General features: G+C 39.5%; 1 protein-coding gene across 1 annotated transcript; it reads left to right on the forward strand.

The window, feature by feature from the left end:
- Positions 1–419: 419 nt before the first annotated feature.
- cspg4b (chondroitin sulfate proteoglycan 4b) lies at positions 420–24,537 on the forward strand. Its single transcript, XM_017705123.2, has 10 exons — positions 420–595; positions 3,791–3,954; positions 6,217–9,789; positions 10,693–11,160; positions 11,608–11,784; positions 15,043–15,241; positions 16,271–16,402; positions 19,143–19,315; positions 19,678–19,855; positions 20,662–24,537. Exons 1-10 carry the CDS (start codon positions 538–540, stop codon positions 22,704–22,706), a joined length of 7,167 nt encoding a protein of 2,388 aa, XP_017560612.2. The 5' UTR covers positions 420–537; the 3' UTR covers positions 22,707–24,537.

Consider the following 24,537-nt stretch of genomic DNA (forward strand, 5'->3'; position numbering starts at 1 on the left):
GGATTCTACAGGAAGCTATTGGTCTCTATTGAAAAGCCAATTCCCCTTACAGAGCAAAACCATTGCGTTTCAATCCTAATGGTTTCTAATGGTAATTTTTAGGAGGGTCATTTTCATTTAGAATTGTATTTTTGAAGTATTTTAGTAACAGAACATACTGTAATGTAATGTTATAAAACGCAATATCAAAAATCTACCTAAACCTTCTTTATTTGTATTTTGCGTGTTTGTTCCTCGGCCCACCACAAACGTTGCACTTGAGCCCACCAAGACAAAAGTTTGGTCACCCCCACTGTAGAACTACAGTGAAGCAGCAGCGCGCAGGCGCAGCTCTGATTACGGGCGGGGCAAAGCTCGGGTGGGCGGGGCTTACCGCACAAACCTCCTGTGAAGGGAGTGACGGAGAGGAGCGGAGCTTGTTAATGGAGTTGGGAACGGAGGGTGCAGGGCTCCACTAGCCTGCAGAGAAAAATGGCTCGACCCCGTGAGGAATACAGCACCGAGCCGGAGTAGAACGGCGTCTCTAACGGGTGGAAGATGGAGGGTCCCTTTCTGTACGGGCTGCTCGCGCTCTTCGTCGGAGTCTCACACGGAGGTGAGTTTCACCTACAGGTTCTTCAAACTTTCCCCAAACCGCACAAAGAGGAGACCCGTCCCTGTGAATGTGCCCCTGTTTGCGCTCCTGGCTTGTTCGTTTGTTTCAGCAACTTCAGAAAAAGCCAGCGAAACGCTTTAATCCTCCGTTCGTCTCGTCCTCCGAGTCGGAGTCGTTGTTTAGGCTGGTGCGAGTGTAGAGATCATCCGAAACTCTGGGAAACTGGACATCGACACACGGGAATAAGTCCCACTATATCAACACAATGATGTCCTTTACTCGCTTTTAATAATTGTTCCAACATTTCTGATCATTTAATAAATGTTTTCATTTATTTATGAGGACCTGCGAACACGTCTGGATCAGGTCAATTCAGCTGGTTAGCCTTTTTGGATTAACTGTCCTGAAGGAAGCTGTTGTTTAGGACGTCTGAAAAGGATAGCTTCCAAGGGTTCTTCAGTAAAAGCCAGTGTTTCTGTTTATTCATGCTTTAAATGGTTCTTCAGATTGATGGAGAATGTGAACAGGTTCTTTTCGAACCACAAAGGGTTCCTCTGCTGTTACAAGCTTCACATCATATATATAGAACCGTGTACAACACATTCTCCATCAGTCTGAAGAATCATTTCACCGAGCATCGAGTGTAGAGCTCATGGTTCGAAAAAGAACCAAAGAACCCTTGAGGAACCATCTTTTTACAGATGATTTTAAGACACAGCCCATTGCTGCGGAATTTTTCCCATAGCCTGTTCGCTCACATCTGCGAGCTTAATTTGTCCAGACTTCTCATTGTTGTATCCAGACTGTCTGACAACAGCCTGTCTGCACTAAACTCACACAAAGAAGATTCAGCTCATCAAAACAAGAAATGTGATAATTACAGATGAAGTCCAGTGAACCAGTCCCTTGAAATGATGGGAAATGATGAACTGCAGTGTTATTATCTGTGAGTAACTGCATTATAAGGGCCTAGTCCATGACTTAGGCCCGTATAACTGCCTAGTCTGAAAAGGCAGTGCTCATGTCGCAATACTTTTATTTAAACATTGGGGTCTAGTATTACAATGTGGTACCATTTCCCAAATGTTGTGGTCTGCTCATAAAGATCCCGATAAATCTAATTAACTAATGTTATCAGTAATGTGTAGATGATCTCTGAGGTCTATTCGGTCTAAATCTGATCCACATGTAATTATTATTGTGAAATTACCATTACAATATCACACTTTGTCAAGTGCAAGATTTATTTCACATTAGAGGTGTGCTTACATTCAGTAATGTAGTAAGCAGTGATGTAAACACATGATAATGTTATTGTGGGTAACAGCATCACTAGATTTTAGGCAAACATGTTGCAGTTTTGCCAACGACAAAAAAGCAGAATTCCATCAATTAATGAAGGCTGCTGTGGAAAGTCCCATAGTGGACATACAATAGAATGTATGGGCACTACCACCACAGCACTTCTAATAAAAATGACTTTCAGCACAGTATATGTATGTTTGTCTTATAGTTGCAGGGTGTTTTAGGTGATATTGTGTATGCTGAAAGCTTAGGTAGTTATCACAATATTCAAATTTTACATCAGCACTTGCCTAATTCACATATTTCAGATGCTTTGCCTACAACTGGACAGGCCTAAGTGCGCACACAGTCACCACAATGTCAGATGGAGGCTCTAATCTCTTACGTGATGACATGACAAGCCCTGTATTCTTGATGACTGACCCGACTTCGCTGTCTCTAAGGCTTTCATTCTCCTAGAAACAACCCCTTTGGCACAGTAATTTGCACCAGGGCTGCACGATATGGACAACTTAGAAGTATTTTGATTATTTTGCTGCATGTTATTATTGTAGAATGACTTGAAATTTGTTTAAACACATTGATGAATCAGTAATGTTTTTTTTACCAAAATAATGAACTATTGTTGGTTTACATGAATACATTGATTCATCACAAGCCTCACAGAAACACCAATCGGTAGCTGTTATTGGTCGAGATGTTCACACAACACAAAGGAAGTATTGAAATAAAGCAACATTGTGAGTGGTTAGAGGGCTCATTTTCATGTGGCAGTTTGCCATTTGTTGTTCATGGCATAGTATCTAAATATAGATCAAACAGTAGACATAATATAGATATAAATATAAATATAAATATAAATATATATATATATATATATATATATATATATATATAAATAGAGAGAGAAAGAGAGAGAGAGAATATAGATCAAACAGTACTGGTGATGAATTTAATATTTATGAGCCTGGCAGTTCAGACTGGTAAATTCAAGCGATCTCTGTTTTCATTGGCTTCCCTGTATTGTGACTCATTCAAAAAGCAATTCAAGCTGAAACACCCCTTATAACTCAGCGCTGATGAGCGGGGCTAAACTGTATTGAAATTTGTTGGTTTTCGTGACATTGCAAACACAGTGCCATTCAAAATGGGCTGCTTTTGCTTTTTAGTTCTGCTTATAGTAGTGTTTACATACTACATCATACACTTTTATTTCAGAGACGTGTGAAGACTTTGGTTTTCCATGAAGTGGAAAGCATATAACAGTACAGTACAGTCATGACTATACATAGATTTTCATTTTGGTGCTACATGAAATGGTAACCAACCCATTAATTAAGAGGTTCCTGGAGTGTTTAAGTGCTGAGGTTTAAGCAATGTTTAGGCACATTTTCAGAGAAGTTAAAGAGAGTGCAGAACACATTATGGAGATTACAGGGCTATGCGTAGTGGCACAGAAGAAAACAGCTGCAACCAAGGCTCTCTCTTCACGAACAACAGGGCCAAGAGCATGTGTCCAGGTCAGTCTTTTATGCTGGGAACAGGGTGCCATCATGACAAAGCATGCCAGTGCATGCATGAGCATATAGCATATACCCTTTATGGCACCGCCAGGCCTGTAGCATTAAGCACAGTTTAAGCAACGGCAGTCAACTTTCTTATGGGCTCCAGATTCAACTTCAAAATTAAGGAGGTACTCTCTCTCCAAATAAAAAACAAACAAACAAACAAACAAAAAAAAACACTGTACCAGAGCAATCCAGAGATCAACAGCACATATAAGTATTCAACCCGTCCAGTTTTGCTGTCCAAGAGGCTCTAAATGAAGCACTGTCTTTTCTATTTACTGTATGATGCCGTAACATAAACATCAGGGTTTCTGTCCCTCAGCTTCCTTCTATGGTGATGGATTTGTGCAGTTAAAGGCAACGGAGTCTTCTAGACATAACACGCTCCATGTCCGCTTCCGCACCTCCAGCCAGAGAGGTGTGCTCTTCCTGGCTGCAGGGCAGAACAGTTACCTGCTGTTGGAGCTGACCTCTGGACGACTACAGGCAAGTCTTCAATAGCTCTGATCTCACAGACACTGTTTTAGACCCACCACACTACAGCTGGGGTAGGGCATGAGTCAGTTTCTTACAGCTTATTAGAGAATTCAAGTGGGTGTTCAGCTCTGGAAACCTGAAGCTAGATTTACTCAGTTTGAGGGGCAGTCAGATGTTCTGCTTTAGTGCGGGTCAAAGAATTACTGAATTATCAGTACTAAAACGAAATAACAGCAGAGCAACGCAATCAATTTTATTGCAGCGATTGTACCTGAGATCTATATGTTATGCATGATTTTAAATGTGGTTATTCCACATTGCTGTCAAGTCTTGCATTAGCTTATAAGGTTTATATTGGCAGCATGGAGGCTGCACTATTTCAGGCACTGAAGAATGTGAGCTATGATGGCATGGTCAGAGAATAAGATACATTTAGTGCTGGAAGACTTGCTTCTGAGGCCCTCATAGGTTGCCTACTCTAGCAGTGTCAGATGAAATCAGCAGAACAAACACAAATGCAGAGGAGCTTTCGTAACACAGAAGTGTACAAAAAGGATTTTAGTTATGTTTATTCTTAGTGTCAGTCATGAGAAAGTCTCTTCGCTGGAAGTTATCCTGGGGCGAAGCAGCCCAAAGGACCACTGATTTTAGCTTTGTATGCATTTGGTCAAGTGAGAAGCTCCTCACGTGGACCATCGCAGGACGTAAAACGGAATTTACTCTTAATTATTGCTCATTTGGAATCTCCTTTGCTTTTGTGTGCATCAGAGTTTGGCATTGCTTGCCCTTTACAAAAGCTTACAGCTATTCAACAAGCCTTGACAAGTCAGTTCCAACTGTACTCTGGTATGGCATACTTATTCAGATCTACAGGACAAATTGTGTTCCTTGTTATGCCTGAGTGCTGACTGCATCATTCAAAATATACACTTTGTACATTTGGGTCCATCTAGCTTGTACCTACATTGTCCATTTAATCAGTAGTAGGGGTGTACCAATATGGGAATTGTGGGTCAATGCTATATCCTGTATCCTGTTTTTTGTAAAACATCTGCCAATACAGCAATTATAATTATACATTATATTTGTAGAGGCTTATAAATGCAATAAAATGCAGATATTTTAGCACTGTAGTCCACTGGTGGACTCCTGGAGACAATAAATACATCATCAAATGTTGGTTTAAATCATCAGCCAAATCTAAACATCTGTCTGATGCTGATATTTTTTAAGCAAAAAAGCTATATGACTCTGATATCACATGACATCATACACCCCTACTTTGTAGTTATGCAATTACAGACTGCAGTCCCTCTGTTTCTCTGCATCATTTCTTAGCTCCCTTTTACTCCAATCATGACCAACACAGAGCAGGTATTATTTGGGTGGTGGATCATTCTCAGCACTGCAGTGACACTGGTTAGCAAATTATGCAGATAAACGTAGAGTCTACAATCTGTAATTGTAAAACTACAAAATATACCTTTATGGTAAGTTGACCTGAATAAATGAACAAAGATTGCATATAGAAGGTAAATGTACCTAATAAAGTGGCTAATGAGGGTTCTATACAGGACTGTGTAAAGATTTTAGACATCTGATAAAAAAGTGTTTTAAAAACAATTTTTTGGTCAGTGAGGATTTACTGGCTCAGAAAACACAAACATTAGAATAAATACAACTAGCATTAGTGTAATAAGTAGTTATTATATGTAGGTCAAGGTGTTTGCTCAATAATTTCCAAAGCCCAGCATTAATTGTAGCAGTCATCTAATACTTGTTTTGGCTAAGCAGTACTTCATTATATTAAATCAGGTGTGGTAGTGATAGAATTTAGTAAATCTGTGTGAGGGCTGGGGTCATCAAAGATACATCTGGAGCCAAACTTCTTCAAACTGTTCTTCAAATGAGCTTACTGGGTATCAATTACACACACACACCCACACACACATTAAGCCGCTTCTCCCCCAGGGTCGCGGGGGTATCAATTACAATAAATTCTTATTACTGTATTCATGTTTATTTGGACTTAATATATAATGAGATGTGGTGTTTTTACAAGCAAAAATTGTTTTAAATTATGTGCTTAGAATTTTGCACAGTATTTCATGTTTTACTGAACCTGTTTTATACACTGTATATGTTTTAAATAGCATACGTGGTTTACGAACACAATTACAAGAAACAATATATTATCCGTCTGTAGTTTTTGGATATGCTCGTTAACACAGAAAAGTTTTTTTCTAACAGTAGTTTGATTTTCACCCATAGGCAAAGTTGGATCTTGGCTCTGGAGAGCGGATCCTGAACTCAGACAGAGGGAATCCCCTGAATGATTTGGCTTGGCACACAATAGATCTTGTCCATGACCGGAATAACGTGAGCTTAACTGTTGACAAGCATTTCCAGACCAGTCAGAGGCTACCAGGCCCACAGCAAGAGCTGAATGTAAAGGATGGCCTATATGTTGGTGGGACAGGAGGCTTAGATAAAGTCTATCTTCCTAGTGATCTTACTGGCTTCCGCGGTTGCCTTGATGAAGTGCTATTTAATGAGCACAACCTCCTGTCATCACTTAGGTCCTACTCTGGATTGAAGAATGTCTATGAGGTTTCCCTTGGATGCAGTCCTCAATTTTTTGCTATTGAAGAGGATTCCATTAGCTTTTTCAGCTCCAGGGCATACATCTCCCTTCCTCCTTGGTCTGCACAGCAAGAGTGGACTCTTGAGTGCTCTGTACATACCTCAGCTCAAGAGGGAATCATTATGTACAATTCTGCTCGACAGGGGGACTTCGTTACCATGGAAATCCATGAAGGCTTGCTAGTTGCGATGGTGGGGAGAGATGGAATGAAAACAGAGCTACGCTCTCTTACTTTCGTCAATGACAAGAAATGGCACACTGTCAAACTTTACTTCACTTCCAAAAGCTTACAGCTTTCTGTAGATGGAGAAACTGTGAAGTCCAGTATCAGCTCCAGATCAAAAGCCCTGCAGCTGAAAGGTTTTCTTTTTCTTGGGGGAGTTGATGACAGCACTCGCTCTGAAGTGAGAAAGGTGGGCCTGTCTTCAGTTGCCGGAAAGCGCATTAAAGGTGGATCCTTCAAAGGATGCTTTAGAGATATCAAGGTCAATGGTGTTCCAACAGGGCTTCCACATGCTGTTGTAACTAAAGATATCTCTGTTGGCTGTGAGCTGGAGAAAGAACCTGATATCACTACTACTTTGAACCCAGCTACTATACCTCAGACCTTTGCTGGCTCTGTCACTCCATTACCACCTATAGATGTGTCCACCCTTGCAAAGGGTCTTGTCAAGAAGTATGGACAAAATTTTCTCCAGCTTAGGAACCTTGTTGTTCCAGAGGGTGGTCGTGCATCCTTGGATTCAAAACATATAAAAGTGAACTTGGACTTCAAGAAACTTGGTATTCGCCAGTCTCAAATCATGTTTAGAATTGAAGAGCAGCCTGTGCATGGTCAGCTTAGATTTGATGTGGACCAGGAGCAAGAAGAGAATACTTTTAGCATGCTGGATCTTTGGCATGGCAGAGTGATGTATATACATGGAGGTTCTGAAGACCCACGTGACTACTTCATGTTCTCCATCTTCTCTAACAGCAGAAAGGAAACACCAATCTATCTCAAAGGACATAAGCTGTACAGATTCAATGTTACAGTGACACCTACCAATGATGCTCCTGAATTGAGCCTGCCTGAAGGGAACCTCTTCATTCTGCTTGAGAACTCTAGGAAGAAGTTAACCACAGATGTATTGAAAGCCACGGACGTAGATAGCAACGTTACAGACTTGGTCTACTCTGTATTGGGAAATCTCAATGCTGACGCTGGGTTTTTGGAAACTGAAGATAACCCAGGTCAGGCTATTACTTCCTTCCCCCACTCTGCTCTGGAGGATGGAAAGATAAACTATGTCCACACTGGAGTGAGAAACTCAAGGATAGTGTTGAGAGTTAGTGATGGAGAGAAAGTTAGCAACACAGTGGTGCTTAGAATAATGGCCTTTGGACTGGAATACAGCATCATGAACAACACTGGACTGGAGGTCACTCAAGGAGAGACATCTCTAATAAGCACTACTCAATTAGCTGTACGGACCAATGCGGTAAAACAAATGGTTGACATTCGATATGATGTTACAGAGCCACCAAGGTTCGGGGAACTCCAGAGGCTTCATTCAAGCGGAGAATGGAAGTTCACTAATTCTTTCTCTCAGAGGGTTTTAGAGAAGGACCGCCTGAGGTATCTCAGCACCTTTAAATCTGTTCAGTCAGGTAACGTTACTGATCACTTCAAGTGTAAAGTCACAATTGCTTCAAAAGCCACAGAGCAGCTGGTGTTTAACATAAAGATGAAATGGGTAAACTTCACAGTAGAAAGGAATGAAATAATTGAGATGGACAAAATTAGAAGAGCTGCAATAGACTCACAGCATCTCTATGCAACAGCACAAGGTGTGACTGTAACTGAGGCTGAGCTTAATTTCAGGCTTCTGTCTTCCACAAAGAAAGGAATGATTTTACTAAATGATGAGAAGTTAGAGAAAAATTCCACCTTTAGTCAAATGGATGTCACAGATATGAAGGTAGAGTATCAACTAGTGGATAGAACATTTGAGGACACAGTTGACAGTTTTGAATTCCAGGTGTTCACCAAACATGCTCATTCAGCCAGTCATGTATTTAAGATAAATATCAAGGCAGACATCAACAGCATTTACATAAGAAACAATGGACTTTCTGTTTTCGAAGGTGAGAGCAAACTCATCACCAAAGATGACTTGTTTGCTGAAACTCTGAGTACTAAAGAAATGTACTACACAGTGACCAAGAGCCCCAAACATGGCAAACTAGCGCGAATCAACCTCTCAAACTCAACTGAGAGTTATGACAGACTGATCTCTTTCACCTATCACGATATCTTAGAGGAACGACTTATGTATGTTCATGATGATAGTGAAACCACTCATGACCAGTTCACATTTATAGCTTCTTCAAGTCCAGTGGCTAAGACTTCTGTGAATGAAGATGAGGTTGGGTCCAAAGAAGGCGTGTTCAACATCTCAATACTGTTGGTAAATGATGAAAAGCCTATTCGTATTGTGGATGAAGTTTTCCACGTTGTACGAGATGGTCAGAGGCTGTTGACCTTGGATGACTTGTGCTATCACGATGCTGACTCAGACTTCAGTGACGGGCAGCTTGTCTACACCCGCCGTGGCATCCCTATGGGTGATCTGGTGCTTGTGAATGACACTTCTCACAAACTCTACCAGTTCACCCAAGAGGATCTGGCACAGAAACGGGTGTTGTTCATTCATCGCGGCGTGAGCTCTGGCCGTTTCGTACTGTTCGTTTCAGATGGCAAGCACTATGTCTCTTCTCTGTTGGATATCAGTGCTCAGGACCCTTACCTAAGGGTTGATAACAATACAGGCCTGCTGGTCCAAAAAGGGCAGGCCAAGACTTTCAGCAGCGCCAACTTCAGTGTGGTCACAAACTTGGACGTCAGAGAAGAGAGTGAAATTACATTCAAGATTCATGATGCACCAAAACACGGTGGACTGTTTTTAAAAGACAAGAAAATTGAATCATTCACCCAGCATGAGCTGAAGAATGCTTTGCTGTCTTATCACCATGACAACAGTAAGAATTTGGCTGACTTTTTCTCTGTCATGGTGAAAGCGAAAGGCTTGCGTCTGGATGCCAGAATTAATGTGAAAGTGTACTTGGAAAGTCATCAAAGGCCACCTGTCATACTTCACAGCAAAACACTGCGGGTAGAGGAGGGCAAACCTGTGAAGATTGAACGTAGTAAACTTGAGGTAAATGATTATTACTTCAGTAAATTAGAATTAGAGTAGTATGAGCTGTTTTTATACAGGCAGTCAAAGGGGAATTCCACTGTTTTCCTTAATCTCTGCACAGTTATATAGTTAGGATGTAAACAAAGTCATTCAGACTGGTTTGCTTTGAAACTCTCCACTCTAAAGAAACTTAGGGAGTCAGAATCTTTGAGATGAATAATGAGTCAAAGTGTTTAATGCTTGTGAAAGATACCTCACAGAAAGTTATTCAACTAAATGATTATGAATACACTGCCTGATACCTGAAACACTGATTTATGTTCATTTTAAATAAGATTTTCAAAAGCGATTCATGTTGGAGACTGAAGAGGTACATAAAGTATGAAGATGAATAGTCCCCAAAGATTTAGCAAAAAACAATAAAGGTTATCCGTTTGAACATTAAGTATCTTGTCTTTGTAGTGTATTCAATTGAATACAGGTTGAAAAGGATTTGCAGATCATCGTATTCTGTTTTTATGTTTTACACAACGCCCCAACTTCACTGGAATTGGGGTTGTAGATTAATCATCATTTTACCATCAGCAGCATGACATACAAAAACTCTTTAAATGTATCACTGGTTGTTTTGGATACAACAGGATAGGACAGGAAAAAATGGCTATATTTGCACTGTAGACATTGCAGCCACTTGGTTCCTATGATTACCATTGTGAATAAATCATTGTGAGTAAATTTCTCTACAGTCTCTTCTCTTCACATCAAACCACTGTGAATGATTTGTTGACATCTCAAAAATGAATAATACATTTAATTGTTTGTGAACATAACATCTAATCTATTAGATAACAACAATTATTGGACATTGCTTGTTTTTGGTATATTACTATCTTGTTATACAACACATATTTTATTTTCCAGGTCACTCATGAAGCTAATTTGCCTTCAGAAATCATCTTCACTGTCAAAGTTGCTCCAACATATGGATACCTGCGTGGTGTTGTTGATGACCAGTACCAGGGATCTGAGGAGAAACCCATGATGAACTTTACACAAGAGGACATCAATGCTGGTAACATCCAGTATGTACAGATGGTCCCTGACCAGGTGAATGACTCTTTCATTTTGGAAGCCAGCAACGGTGTAGCAGACGTTAGCGATATCACTTTGACTGTGGATGTCATCCCTCGCTTAATACCAGTTGAGGTCTCCAATATCACTCTGAAAGAAGGAGCATCCAAGGCCCTCACAGAAAAGACCATCAGAGTCAGCAATCAGCATTTCTCAGGGCTCCACTTTGTGTACTACGTGTCAGAGGGACCCTTGCATGGCCACATTGAGAATTCTCGTTTCCCAGGGTTACCCACCACCTACTTCACCAGGAAACAGGTAAGCTGAACTTTTTAACAGGACACATGTAAAATAAGTTACATCAATCTTAGTCAATTGTTTTTAACTTGATTATGACTAAAGGATCAAAATACTTAAATTAAGAATACTTTATAATAAAGAAATGAAAGGTGGTGTCTGTCTTAGGCGTGGCGCTGTAGCAGTTTCAACGTGAAAATCAAAGTGAATCAGAGCTTTTAATGGGTAACCATCTTCATACCAAGTAGTTGTACATTACACTGTTCAGTCACTGTAGGTTAAGTATTGCCTGATTGGTTAAGCATTCCATACTTTCAGTAGTCGAATGAACTGGATGAACTACAGTGCAGAGAAGAATGAAATAAACTCCTAATTGTAACATAGATTTGTACATTGTTTTTCAGCCAGTACAGTTTCAGCCATTTTCACATACAGTTATGGCTCATTTTCTTCATTACTCTTACACAGGTGGAGCAGGAGCTTATCTTCTATGTCCACGATAACTCTGAGACATTAGAGGACCGCTTCATTATCATAGCCAATGACACAGACCTGCGAAAACACAGTACGCCCAGGACAGTGTATGTCCAGGTCATACCCATCAATGACGAACCTCCAGTTATTACCGCCAACAAGGTCCTCAGGGTAAGTGAACTATATTTATACATGTATTTATTTTTATACTGGCTCATGAAGGTCACCTCAGGCAATCAAAGGTCTGGACAGGGTAAGCCAAGCATGTATTTTTAGTTTTTTGCTTCATATATTACAAGCAGTCTGGGTGTTATGGTCTTATTTGAGGTTTCTGACAGTTATAGTGTGTTTTTGTAGGCATTTTAAATGCAGATTACAAGCCAGAAAGCTAATAGTGCAGGAACAGACATGTTGAGCAGTTGTGTGTACCCAGTCACTAATTTGAGCAGCCTTTAAAACCAAAGAATCTTTCTAATTATGGCAAATGGCTCTAATTAGAGGAGCACTCATAAGGGTCATGCAGCTCTCTGTCCCAAATGCTTTGGATTCCTCAAAGCAACCCACTGGCAAGTTCTTTTAAATTTAAGGATTACACTGCTGACAGATCCATTGAGTTTGGAAAAAATAATAGATATGCTTACCATGGTAGACTACTCAGTGGCTGGACTTTAGTGTGAATGTTTGTTACCCAAAAAGTCCACAGACTGAATTGCTACATAGTTCTGTTGTGCTGTGACTGAGCACAATATCAGTTTCTTGTACATATTTTAAATGTCCACAAGGGGGCTCATTACAACTACTTTTGAGCAACAGGGCACCTTACAGGGCAAGAGAAAAACAAGATTTACTGTGTTACAATAAGTCTGAGCCTTGGCCCAACAATGATGTAATCAGTTATCATGCTGTGTTGATATTATGCAAGTTCTCATTTTTTTGTTCTCTTTAACATCCCATTCCTTTTGTAGAAACATTCTAAATAATCTATGGTTTGTTTAAAAATGTATACAATAGAAAAGGATTGCAGTTAATTATAGTGTACACAAACAGAATATCACCAGATAATTAACAAGAGACATACATGCATTAACACCTCTGGGAAATGTTATAATGTAGATTTTTAGGCAAAGAAGGCTGGGGAATATGCAAAAGAAACAATCGATCTCCAGGACATAAGCATTTATATCTGGTAGACCAGGGGTGTCAAACTCAATCACTGAAAGGGCCATATTAAAAAAACCTCTACAAATCTGTGTCCCAGAGAACATCTGTGTTTTTATTTGTTAAATAACATTTTGCTATAACCTGAGATGGTCGTTGTTTATTCGACATATGCCATAACACCAACATCAAAATAAAGGCAGTTGTAGTGAACTTTGAATTATTACATAATAAATATTTAAATATTTAAAAAATAAATACACGGATGAAAGAATGAATTAATCATCTCTACAGTATACAACATTATGAAGGGTAAAGGCTTGATCTGGACCCCAGGCCTTGTGTTTGACACATGGGTGGTAAACAGTAAAATGGACAAGACTGACCAGAAGAGTGCCAACATGCCATTTTGGTAGAATTGGGGTTTCCAACCAAACAAAAGCAGAACCACTGAACCACATTCCTTGGGTCAGCATCTTTGAAAAACTACTTTTGGTTCCCTCAAGAACCCTACAGTTAAATGGTTTCATCTCAGCTGAAATTGTATTTGGAGAACCAAAAGTGCTCTTTCATTTGAATTGCTAAAAAGATGACATCAGTTCTCTACATACAGTTGAGGTTTTGACTTGGGAAATTGTCTATGGAAATTCAATTTTGAGTCAGAATGGCTTTATCCATGACACATAGAATAGATACATACACCAATGTGAATACAGCTTGTATTCTGATGCACGGATTAACAGGATGTTGTGGCTTCCTGAAAGCACAGGACTTCACTTAGCCTCAATGACTGCTATGTCACACAAAAGCGTTTCATGGTAACTAAGCATTGTGACCTCTTGCTGTTTTGATACAAGAGCTTTAAGGAAGTGTGAGGTGACAAGCTGCCATCTCATCTGGGAAGATCAGTGTTCCTCTTGTCTTTGGCCACAAACCAAGAGCTTTTTTCTCATTTTTCTCAGTTTATTGTTGTTAAGCATTGTTGATATGCTTGTTGTGTGACCGCAACCTTACTCTAGAAGGATGAAACATGAACTTCTCTGATGCATATACATACCACCACACCTTTCCATGCAACATTGTTTTGCACCTCAGCAGCACTGCTAACCTCCACTTGTGCTAGGAGCCCCCAACCACAACTGACACCACTGAGCTGTCAAACGGTGCTTTTACTGAGTGGGCCTCAGAGCTTTTATTTAAAGCTTTAAGATTTCTTTATCATCATTTTCCATGGTGACCAGTGCTCTCATTAGCTGAGTCATTGTTTCCAGGAATAATATACAGCCAAACTGTCACACTACGGTCATCTCAAACAGAGATGTGAAACTACAGACAGCTTTAGAAGTTACTGCAACAGGGTGTGAGTAATTCTGCTACAAGGAACTTACATTAATAGTTACTTTTGTTCAGACTACAGTGTGTGTTTTTTTCCCACTATGACATGCTTTCTTGTTTCATTGAACTTTTGAGGTCTTTTACAAGATAAAAGATAAAATGATTTCAGAAAAAAAACTCTACTTAGGTATTGTCTAATAAAGTGTGTGTCACCTCAAACAGTATCAAACTGTTTAATCCTGATGCATGAGATGGAAAGGCTTTAAATATGATGTAGATATCATTTTTATTGTTTTGGCCTGTGTGCAAATGTACAGTAAATCTGTCCACATATTGTTCAGAAAAGAATTAACAGGAGAGCCACATTTACAGCAGATGACCAACCCATTCAAGCACTACTATTTAGCATTTTATAACGGCTGTACAGCCAGCAGAAACAGCATGCACATAGTTTAGTTTCAATTTGATTGTTTTTGCTGCCCACTGCTAGAGAGCCATATACCATAAGCAGTGGTTTTAGTAGGTCATGATGACTGTTTGGTGGGACATTGCCCCACTAAATTGCCCCTTGATGCTGGACCTGGACTGTGGTTTAGACATGTGACAATGAGTAAGTATGTACTTTTCCATCATTCTTAAATTTGCCTTTAAAGAAAATTTAAGAAGATATGCACAAATCAAGAAAACACCCTCAGATCCCAGAGGATTAAAGCTTCTGTGTACAGTGACAGCGATGTGTGCATATGCAGCGTAAATACATTTCTAAAACAATCGTGACCTGATTGTTCTTATTATGTCACATGGCCACATATCAAATATGAATCTAGGGCCGCATACAAAAGTGTCTAAAATGGATTTGATGTCATAATTAGGCAAAAAAAGACCTGCAGTCTGAGGATCCATGTCTCACTATAATGCGCTATGTTTTTTGTCCAGGTTTGGGTTGGCTCTGTCACTGAAATCACACCAGAAGATATGAATGCAGAGGATGATGATACTGCGCCAGATCAGTTAAACTACATCACTACTCAGCCAAGTAATGGTCACCTGGCTTTGAAGAGTGCCCCGACCAAACCAATCATGAATTTCACTCAGGCTCACATTGACCAGGGCCAGCTGATATTTGTACACAGTGGTAAGTCACTATATAAGCACTATTTACCATAACCGTGCACGCAAGGAGTAATATGTGGATCAAGATGTCGGTTCTTCACTAGTAGCTACTTCAGGTGTAAGGATTTACAAAATTCGTAATTTGGTTTGATATGATTTGGTGGCGTCTCTGTTCAGTACATTTTTAAATAGTGCGATATGGAATGGCTATAAAAATAGGCTTTTTAAAATGTTAATGTTTCCTATCATTATAAAATGTGTTTTTATAATGTGTTACTATGTGTCATGTGTTAATATGCACGTACGATTAGGGTACTTTTCCTTCTCTCGATGTTGAGATTAAGAAGAAGGTTAATCAGTATTAAACTGCTATACTGTACTTAATTTGCTCTTGTCTGTATTGGTCAAAACCTGTGCGTATTGAATTGAGAGATTCGTTCCATACAGTGTTGAATTGAATAACTTTATAGTAAGCCTACAGTTCAATGGATTGTATTTGTTTTGTTGTGAAGCAGAATGAACCAATAAAAAATAGTTCAAAAATAGTTCGAAAAAATCAGTTACAATAACAGGATTGGAGGCTTTGTTCCAATAGGGATGATATGCTGCCTACTGCTCAAGAAAGCAGATATTGCTTCACTGTTTGTTCTTTTTTAAACTGTATCTTGAAAAACATCAGCAAAAAAATTTGAAATATGTCATGCATTCATGACTTGAACCCTGATAAAGATGTACAGTTGAGATCGGAATCTCCAGATCTGATCTGCTCTTTTCACACCATGTTAGAGGCACTCCCTTAACTGACAGCAGTACAGACAGGTCTCATGCTTTTCCTGGCCTAAATTCCAGGGATAGCAAATAAAATTATAACAGCTATTCGCACCATACGATCTTCAGAATGTATCATATTTTCGCTTTGAGACACATACAAATAAACTATATTAGATTTTGCATTGTAAACAAAATGATAAAATGTCATATTTTACAGTGCAAGACAAGCTGTTTCCTTTGGCAAGATAACATGGACTGTATTCTTTGGTGTGTTGTACAGGAGCCATGGCTGGAGGCTTTAATTTCCAGGTGAATGATGGTGTGAACTTTGCTCCACGGCAGATATTCAGCGTCACAGCTCGTGCCCTGATTCTTCGTCTGGAAAGGAGTGGCCCTCTCAAGGTGTTTCCAGGTAACCTGTTGTAAAGCTCCTGATAATCCTCTTAATCTGCTCTAATTCATTAAGGTGAAGCACACAGCCTTACAAAAACAGCCTTAATGTGAGCTGTGTAATAGCCTTGTTGCCCAGTATTATGTACTGTACCTTTCCTCATTTTTCATACTTTGTTTGCATTTGCTGCTTTGGTAACTAACAACAAGGCTTCTTTGTCCATGCTAGTTCATATCTCCATGGGTGTGCAACAAGATACGTTCCTTGTCTGAGATAAGTCAGTCTTGTCAGCTTCTGGTAGCTAATTCATACATCTCACTGTGGACTGTTAATTTAACACACTATTTAGTCATTTAATCCGTGTAACAAAGTCCATTTACGGGGTGTCTCTTGGCATAACATGTTAGCAAACAGTCTTGTTGAAAAGACTCAGTGATCTCTCAATTTAGAAACTCTTAGTCATATGTCAGGTTTAATACCCAGTGCTAAAAACAGCTGCCCACATACTGTTTTGTCTGGGGCAATGTGCATAACAGCTGTGTTGCCTGCTTTCCATATTGTTGACATACGTTGGCACTAGCTTGTTGGCATAATCAACAGGGGTTTTCAGGCATTGTCTGCTATTAGGTGCTATTAGACTATGTTACTGGCTAAACCAACTTTATTGCCTGTGTAGTGTTATTTAATGACTTTTTGCTTAAGCGGCAGTTTGCTCAGACACGTCCCCCTCTCCTACATTGTGTCCTGGGACAGAACGGCCTGTCACTATGGTAACTTTCCCAGTCACCTGTGTTATATGGGTCAGTGTCTATACAGACAAAACAAACGAACAAAAACTCCCCAAAACATTATGATCATTAGGTTCTCTTCTTCCTGTAGCTCTGTAATACAGTGGTATCAGTGTATTTATTTATTTTTATATACAGAGCTTAATTAGAGGAATGCTGTATTTCAGTGAAAGTAGGATGATGTGGCCTTGATAGAACATAATAAAGATGATGTTTGTGATAATGGCTCAGGAAGTACTTTACAAGTTCACTATATCTACACAATGTTAGTTCTTATTTTATGATTTTTTCATAAATAATGTATCACATACTATACAATGCAGTAAAATGTCACAATTTTGCATTTTTCACTGAAAAAGGCATTCATGGAGAGAGAAATATGCCCAAGAGCACGACAGACTATGTGAATGTAGGCAGAGAATTTTATTTAATATCCAACAAAGCAAATCTGTACCAATATTCAAGTTAGCCTGATGAATTGACATTGAGAACATGATAGAAAATATTGCAATATGAAGTAATAGCTAAATCAGCTCTTTAAAAACAACAAAACATGTTCTTTATCGCTATGCTGTCAATAGAACAGGAGAAAAGGTTAGTATTGTCAAATTTGGACAAAGGTATGTGAAAGTTTTAGTGCATAACTATTGCTTATTTGCTGAATTACCTTACCCAAAACCTGTACAACCATGTGGCCAGTACAAAAGTTATGGCACAATTTATGTCGTTTTTTCTTTTTTCTACCATAAAGTATGATGATGGAGCATCTGACCAGGTCACTTTTCTCCACATCTGTGTGTCCATGATTTTTGCAATGCTGACTTCAAATGTGTAATCATCTGTGTAATGAGGGGTTTATACAGTGCAACACTACTATAACATCTCTGTCTATGTAGTGAACATCATGCTTAGTGAATGTGATGAAAATTTCCAACCTTGATTAACCTTGTTTTGCAGATGTCACTTAAGTCACAGTTTCTATTGAAATATTAGTCAGTTGAGTGGTCTTTGTGACTGAAGTTCCTGCCATCAGTGCCACAATAATGAACCCTCTTACAAAGTCATGTAGTTATTGTCATCTGACCATGTTAAGGTCTACTGGGCCTGCTCAGCGTTTTATACATGCCATTAGAGTGTTGTAGGATGTTAACTGTATCATGCAGCTGTCTGGAAGCATCTACACTGGTTATGTTTTTCCATTCATATATGCACTGTGCAGATGTTTTATGCATCTAAAAAGAAAATTACACATAAGACCATTTATCTGGGCAGTAAGCATTAATTTGTTAAAAAAATAACCGCAGAACATAAAAACAAACAACATTATGATTTTAGGTCTGTCAGTACTTAACCAGCTTAACCAGAAGCCAAGTACAGTTTTCTTCCAATACCTTGAACCTACTCAGAAGAATACAGTTAGTACATCACAGATTTGGTTCCTGACTTCTCAGTGCTCTCCAGCCGTTGCATTCGTTCTTATCGCCCAGATAAATTACTGTATATATCATCTTATCAGATACCTAAGATTTTTTATATTTTAAGACCTTTATGCATTGAAAGAAATGAAAGAAAATGTGTACCTGTGCAGGGTTTAAAGTTCCCTTTGGGCATTTATCAGGGTTTCAAATTGGCCTTGGCCATATTCATAATAGTGTTAAAGAGAAAACTGAAGCAGGTTCTTGTACTCAAACTCTGTTCATTTTACTAAAACTGTATTTTGGAAGCAGCCATCTAGGGAGCAGAGCCTCAATTAACATGAAGCTTTGACTTTGCCAGCCATCTGTAGCTCAGATGTACACAAGTGTATAAAAGGTGCTGCCACAGAGATCCAAAGCAGTCAAACATCAAAGCATCCAAGCACACAATAATGTGGTTATGTTTATAGCATGTACCAGACGTTTGCTGTTGTTTTGACTGTATTTTTAACATCTGTAGCTCATGCAGGATAATGTTTACTTTTGTTTCCAATCTAGGCTCTTCATCCTGCATTTCAAAAGAGGTCCTCAAAGCAGTAACCAATGACGATAAAGGCAACGCTAACCGCACCATTCGTTTTACTGTCGTTAATCCTCCAAAATTTGGAAAGCTAGTGAATGTGCAGGCAGACAAGTCCATAACAGAGATGTCATCCTTCACACAAGAAATGGTGAGTGCTGTAAAACCTCGTGCTCTATTTGCTTGAAAGAGTGCAGGGTAATAAATTATGAATTAGTCTCCATTCTGTGAGCCTCTCTAGCTGAAGGGCTATGCTGTACATCCTGTGAGTAGCTCATGGGGGATGGGTGAATAATGCTTTAAGAAAATTGCTTTTAATGTCATGTTCAGTGCTCCAAAGGTGTAATTCTGTCATATTGGGTTAGAGGGAATAGAGTAACAGTATCAGTGTAATCAATGATGCATAGAACTATTCAAGTTTACATTATATTAAATTGTTTGATATTTTGTAATTATGCCAATTAATTATGCTCATGGGTATTGTTTAAACTGTGATATTTGTATTGGTTCCAGCTAGATAATGGTGAAGTGGCATATGAGCAAAATGTAGACTCTGTTGGATGGGCAGCATTAGACAAGTTCACGTTCACTGTATCATCACCTCCTGCCAGCCTTGAGGCTCAGACATTTGATATTGACATCTCTTATGAACACGCTGGACCTGAACGAAGCTCTCTCCTTAAGAACACAGGTATGTAACATTTAAGTTGAGTGAGTGTCAGCTTACCTCTGCATTACAGTGAACCTACAGAAAATTCTGAATGTGAAAATTCACTAATCAAAATTACACAAAAGCCTATGACACTAAGCATAATCTCAAATACATCTATATTTAATGTGTCCACTGTTTACTGTTGTGCACGCTATTGCCACCTATTAAAAACAATTTACATTTTTCTTCCAACAAAAGCTATTCTCAAAGGTGTCACTGATATTACATTATGTTATGTCATATGCAGCTAAAGTGGCTAAAGGAGATAAGGGGAAGGGGAAAGTCAAAGGAAAATAGGTGAAAAATTAGGAGGTTCCAAAACTGGGACTGAGCTCTTGCTTCAAACTGGACATCTAAAATGAGTAGGGTTTTGTAGACTGATGAGTCTCAACCTGTAACTGGGAATGCTTAGACTATGAGAAGCAAAGACTCCAGCCAACATCTAAGGCTAAAACTTTAGAGGTGTGGAAAAATATTTCTGCAGATTTCTTTGAAACTACAAAAATAAAGCTTCTCGATAAGGATGCATGCTGTAAAAAAGGCAAGGCCTGAGCACACCATGCACTGAAAAATGAGATATTTAGTTGTGAGGCTTCTGTGTAATTTTCTGTTGAACATGTTTACTGTTTTTTTCCTGACACTGAAAAATGAAAACTGTGTACTAAATGGACATTTTCTGGAACTTAAATAAATTACTTTTGCATAGTCCTATATTATGCAGATGTATGGTGACTATCTCAAACTAGCATTGTCTGATTTGAGAATTTGTGTGGGTGATGTTCCAGGTGCTGTGGTAACAGAAGGAGACAAAGTTGTCATTGACAGGATGATGCTGGATGCATCAAATCTCCTTACCAAAGAGGCTGAGCCCCGTCGCCACTCTTATGATGTCTGGTACCAGGTCAAGACTTTACCACAACATGGTATCATTGTCGTGGGTGAACGGAATCTTACAAAGGAGAAGCCCTACTTCTCTCAGTTCATCCTGAACAAGTATGGAATCACCTACCAGCATGATGACTCTGAGACAACACATGACCACTTTATATTTGATGCTTTCCTTAACCTGAAGAGCAAGCCTGCACAGCGCCCTTTTGATGACAGTGAAGTTATAGAGGAGGCATTTAATATCACTGTCACTCCAGTGAATGATCAGCCACCTATCCTAAAAACCAAGGCCCCAAGCCTCAAGGTGGTCCAAGGGGATACTATAGCTCTTGGACCCAGCAACTTGAATGTGTCAGACTTGGACAACCCTCCAGATGAAATCCTGTACTCTGTGATCAGTAGACCCACCAATGGCTACCTTGCTTTTGCAGGAAGTTTGAATATGTCAGCGGATGCCTTTTCCCAAGCCCAAATCAACAGTGGCGAAGTATTCTTTGTCCAGGATGGCAGCCCTGTGTCTGGGGTGTTCTACTTCAGTGTCACTGATGGCCATCACCGACCAGTTTACAAACTTTTTAACTTGGAAGTCATACAGATTTCTGTTTCTCTTATCAATCACACAGAGATTGTGTTGGAACAGGGGAAAACATCAGTTGATCTCACTTCTTCACATCTGGCTGCAGTAACCAATGGAAAAAACACCAATATTCACTATAAAATAACTGTACCTCCTAGATATGGTAAACTTCTTCTGTTTGACAATGACGAAGTTTTTGCTTTTGATCAAGAGGATCTGCAAGCACATAGACTAAGTTATCACATGATCAATCCTGTGTCTTCTCATGATAGTTTTGAGTTTACCGTCTTCACATCAGATACAAACCTGACTGATCAAGTAGTTAATATCACAGTCAAGCCTTTAATTCAGTATGCAAAAAGCGTAGGGATCCCAAACGGACAACGTGTTAAGCTTAAGGCAGGTTATCTGAACGCTTCAGAGCTTGCCTTGATAAGTGGTAGCGATCCAATGTTTGAAATCTTGTCCTCACCAATGTATGGCAAGGTTTTACGCATAGAGACTAACAAGGTAAAAAAAGTAGAACCTGTCAGGACATTTTCCTTTAGTGAACTGCAACAGGGAAAATTGGCCATCGAGGTCACGGCAAACCTTACAGGAGTTCAGGAGGTGAATGACTCCTTCAGATTTGTCATAAAAGCAGACAGCCACCAACCTGCAATAGGAGAATTCACTTTTACCATTGTTCCGTTTGATCGGGCTCTCATGACAACAACAGTTGTCCCAGCTTACACAACTAGTCCTGTTTCACCCAGCCAAACAACAGTAATGAATACTGCCCTGCTTTCCACGTCTCCTTTGCTTCAGTCTACACAGCTGTTAACCAAGGCTGTAACCAAGTTCAAAGGCCGCAATCGCTGGGGTAACTCAAACCGCAGTGACTCACATGGCACTACTATCGCTAAACCAGGTCACGGACAGGAGATTACTCCGATGAAGAACACTCCACTGAGGGTTGAGTCAGCACCCCAAAGCAGCTCTTCTAACCCTATGCTCATCATTCTTCCACTGCTTGCTATAGTACTTCTCATAATTGTGGTGGTGCTAGTGCTTATCTTGAGGAGAAACCGTCAAAAGAAACAGAAACCTTTGAAAAGTGCCTCTGCTTCTTCATCTTGTCCTGATGGTGGATACTATCAAGGCCACCCAGAGCGGAGTACAACATTTCCTTTAGTGACTGTCACCCCTCTCAGCCCAAAGAAGTTCAAAGGTAGCCCAGCTCAAAAGAGACTCCATACAAGCAGTGGAAATTCTGCCTATGGACAGTCTATGGCTCTTTGTTCCTTTGAGGACCAAGAGCTTGAACCCTCGCAGTTCTGCAGGACCACTAATCCAACCTTACAGCACAATCAGTACTGGGTGTAAAATGGCCCTGCGCCCTTTTTTCACTCCAGGGCTGAATGGTTACTATGATCATGTTTGCTGGTCCACACTTGTACAGACTTGTGTCAGCAGTTCGGTTACTTTTTCCATCTTTTTTGCAACACTCAGGACAAGGAAAGTACCTAAGAAAAGCTACAGGAATAACAGGACATGGGGCAGTGCGTCAGCAACAGTGTCCCATGTATGTATGGTATGAAAGATAAAGAACTGTATGAGCTGATAGCATGCACTGAAAAAGGAAAGAAAAGACACCAAATGGGGCATCACAAAAGTCAACGTAAATGAAAAAATACATAGGGTGGCTTTACAGGCCTCAGAGGAAATATGTGCAAGCCTTCGCCTTCCCAGTTCGGTAGCATGTAGGATGGAGGAGTCCTAACTAGTGGGTGGGAATTGGGCACAAGTAATGCTGCATTCATAATAACTGGGAGCTCAGAACCTCCCACCTAAAACGTTCACGCAACTTCAGTTCAGCAATCACAGTTGAATTAAATTTATATTTCATTTGTGCCGACAATTCAACATTAACTTAGTGTCAAAACATTACTTCTTCTTCAATATCCACCTCTGTATTGAAATCACAGATCAGCAACTCTCTGGCCTCTGACTTTCCAAGTGGGAGTTACGATTTCAGTTGACATTCAAATGGATTTCTCCTACTTGGAAGTCAGAAACTATTTGGTCATGAACGCAGCATAAATTGGGTAGAAATTGGGGCTTATTTATTCTTGCTAACAGTTTCTTTGTACTTTGAAAGACATATCAGAGTCATTATTTGGCTGATAACAGTATTGCTGTAGATACCTAAAATATGTACAACAAGATGTAAGTAGCTTTTATGACTATTCCTTTAGGCAGAGGTTTGGTATTTCACAGGGCTCTTTATGTAGGCAAACCACCGGAACCTCTGAACTTTACTGTGATTAAGATCTAAGATGTGGTATAGCATCGAACCGTCCTGGTACCTTTAGTGTCTGGTACACTTACAGCAGTGTGGCTTTAGTCAGTTATGACGTTACTCTAATGAGGGTTTCTATGAATGCCCTTAATTAAAATGGATGTCCCCACCACCCAGGGCTGAGTGTACTTGTAGCCTCCAATAGCTTCTTCCCTGGTTGTGTCTACCTCATGTTTTCCCCTAGTTCCTATGAGTGTGATTAGTAAGGCAAATAACCTGGACGCTTCTTAATTACACCGTGGAATGCTGAAATGATCAATCTTATTAAGGTACTCTTTGCTTTTATGCTGATATTTAACAACCTCAAGATATTTATTTATAGATTTATACATCTAAAATATATTAGTTTATTACTTTCTTATTACACATAATAGTGTACCTATGTTATTGGTGATTCATTTTGTTATTGTATTTACTGAGACATATTTTTGTAATATCAGTAATCTAGAGGTCACACACTGAAACAAGTTATTTTCTGTGTTTTAGCATTGCATCATGTTACTATGTTGTTGGCACTGATTTTGGCGAAAACAGAAGATATTACTTGAACTGTACATGATTTTAGCTACTGAAGGTATCCTCTGTGCATGACTTTTTCACTGTATTTGTGTTCTTTTAGTTCTTTTGCAGTTTCTCTGGAATCACGGGTCTGCCTACGTATAAAAAGGCATGTGGAATCACTGAAATTTAGCACTGTATCCTTCAACCTCCATCACAAGTATAATTTTTTTACATTGTTTAACAAATTACAAAAAGGTTATGTGGTCACAGGATGGGTTTCCACATGTAATCCTATGTTCACTATATCATATTTGCCAATAAATAGTGCGCATATTGCACTAAATCAAGTCATCA

The sequence above is a fragment of the Pygocentrus nattereri genome, chromosome 20, assembly GCF_015220715.1.
Source record: "Pygocentrus nattereri isolate fPygNat1 chromosome 20, fPygNat1.pri, whole genome shotgun sequence".
NCBI classification, from domain to species: domain Eukaryota; kingdom Metazoa; phylum Chordata; class Actinopteri; order Characiformes; family Serrasalmidae; genus Pygocentrus; species Pygocentrus nattereri.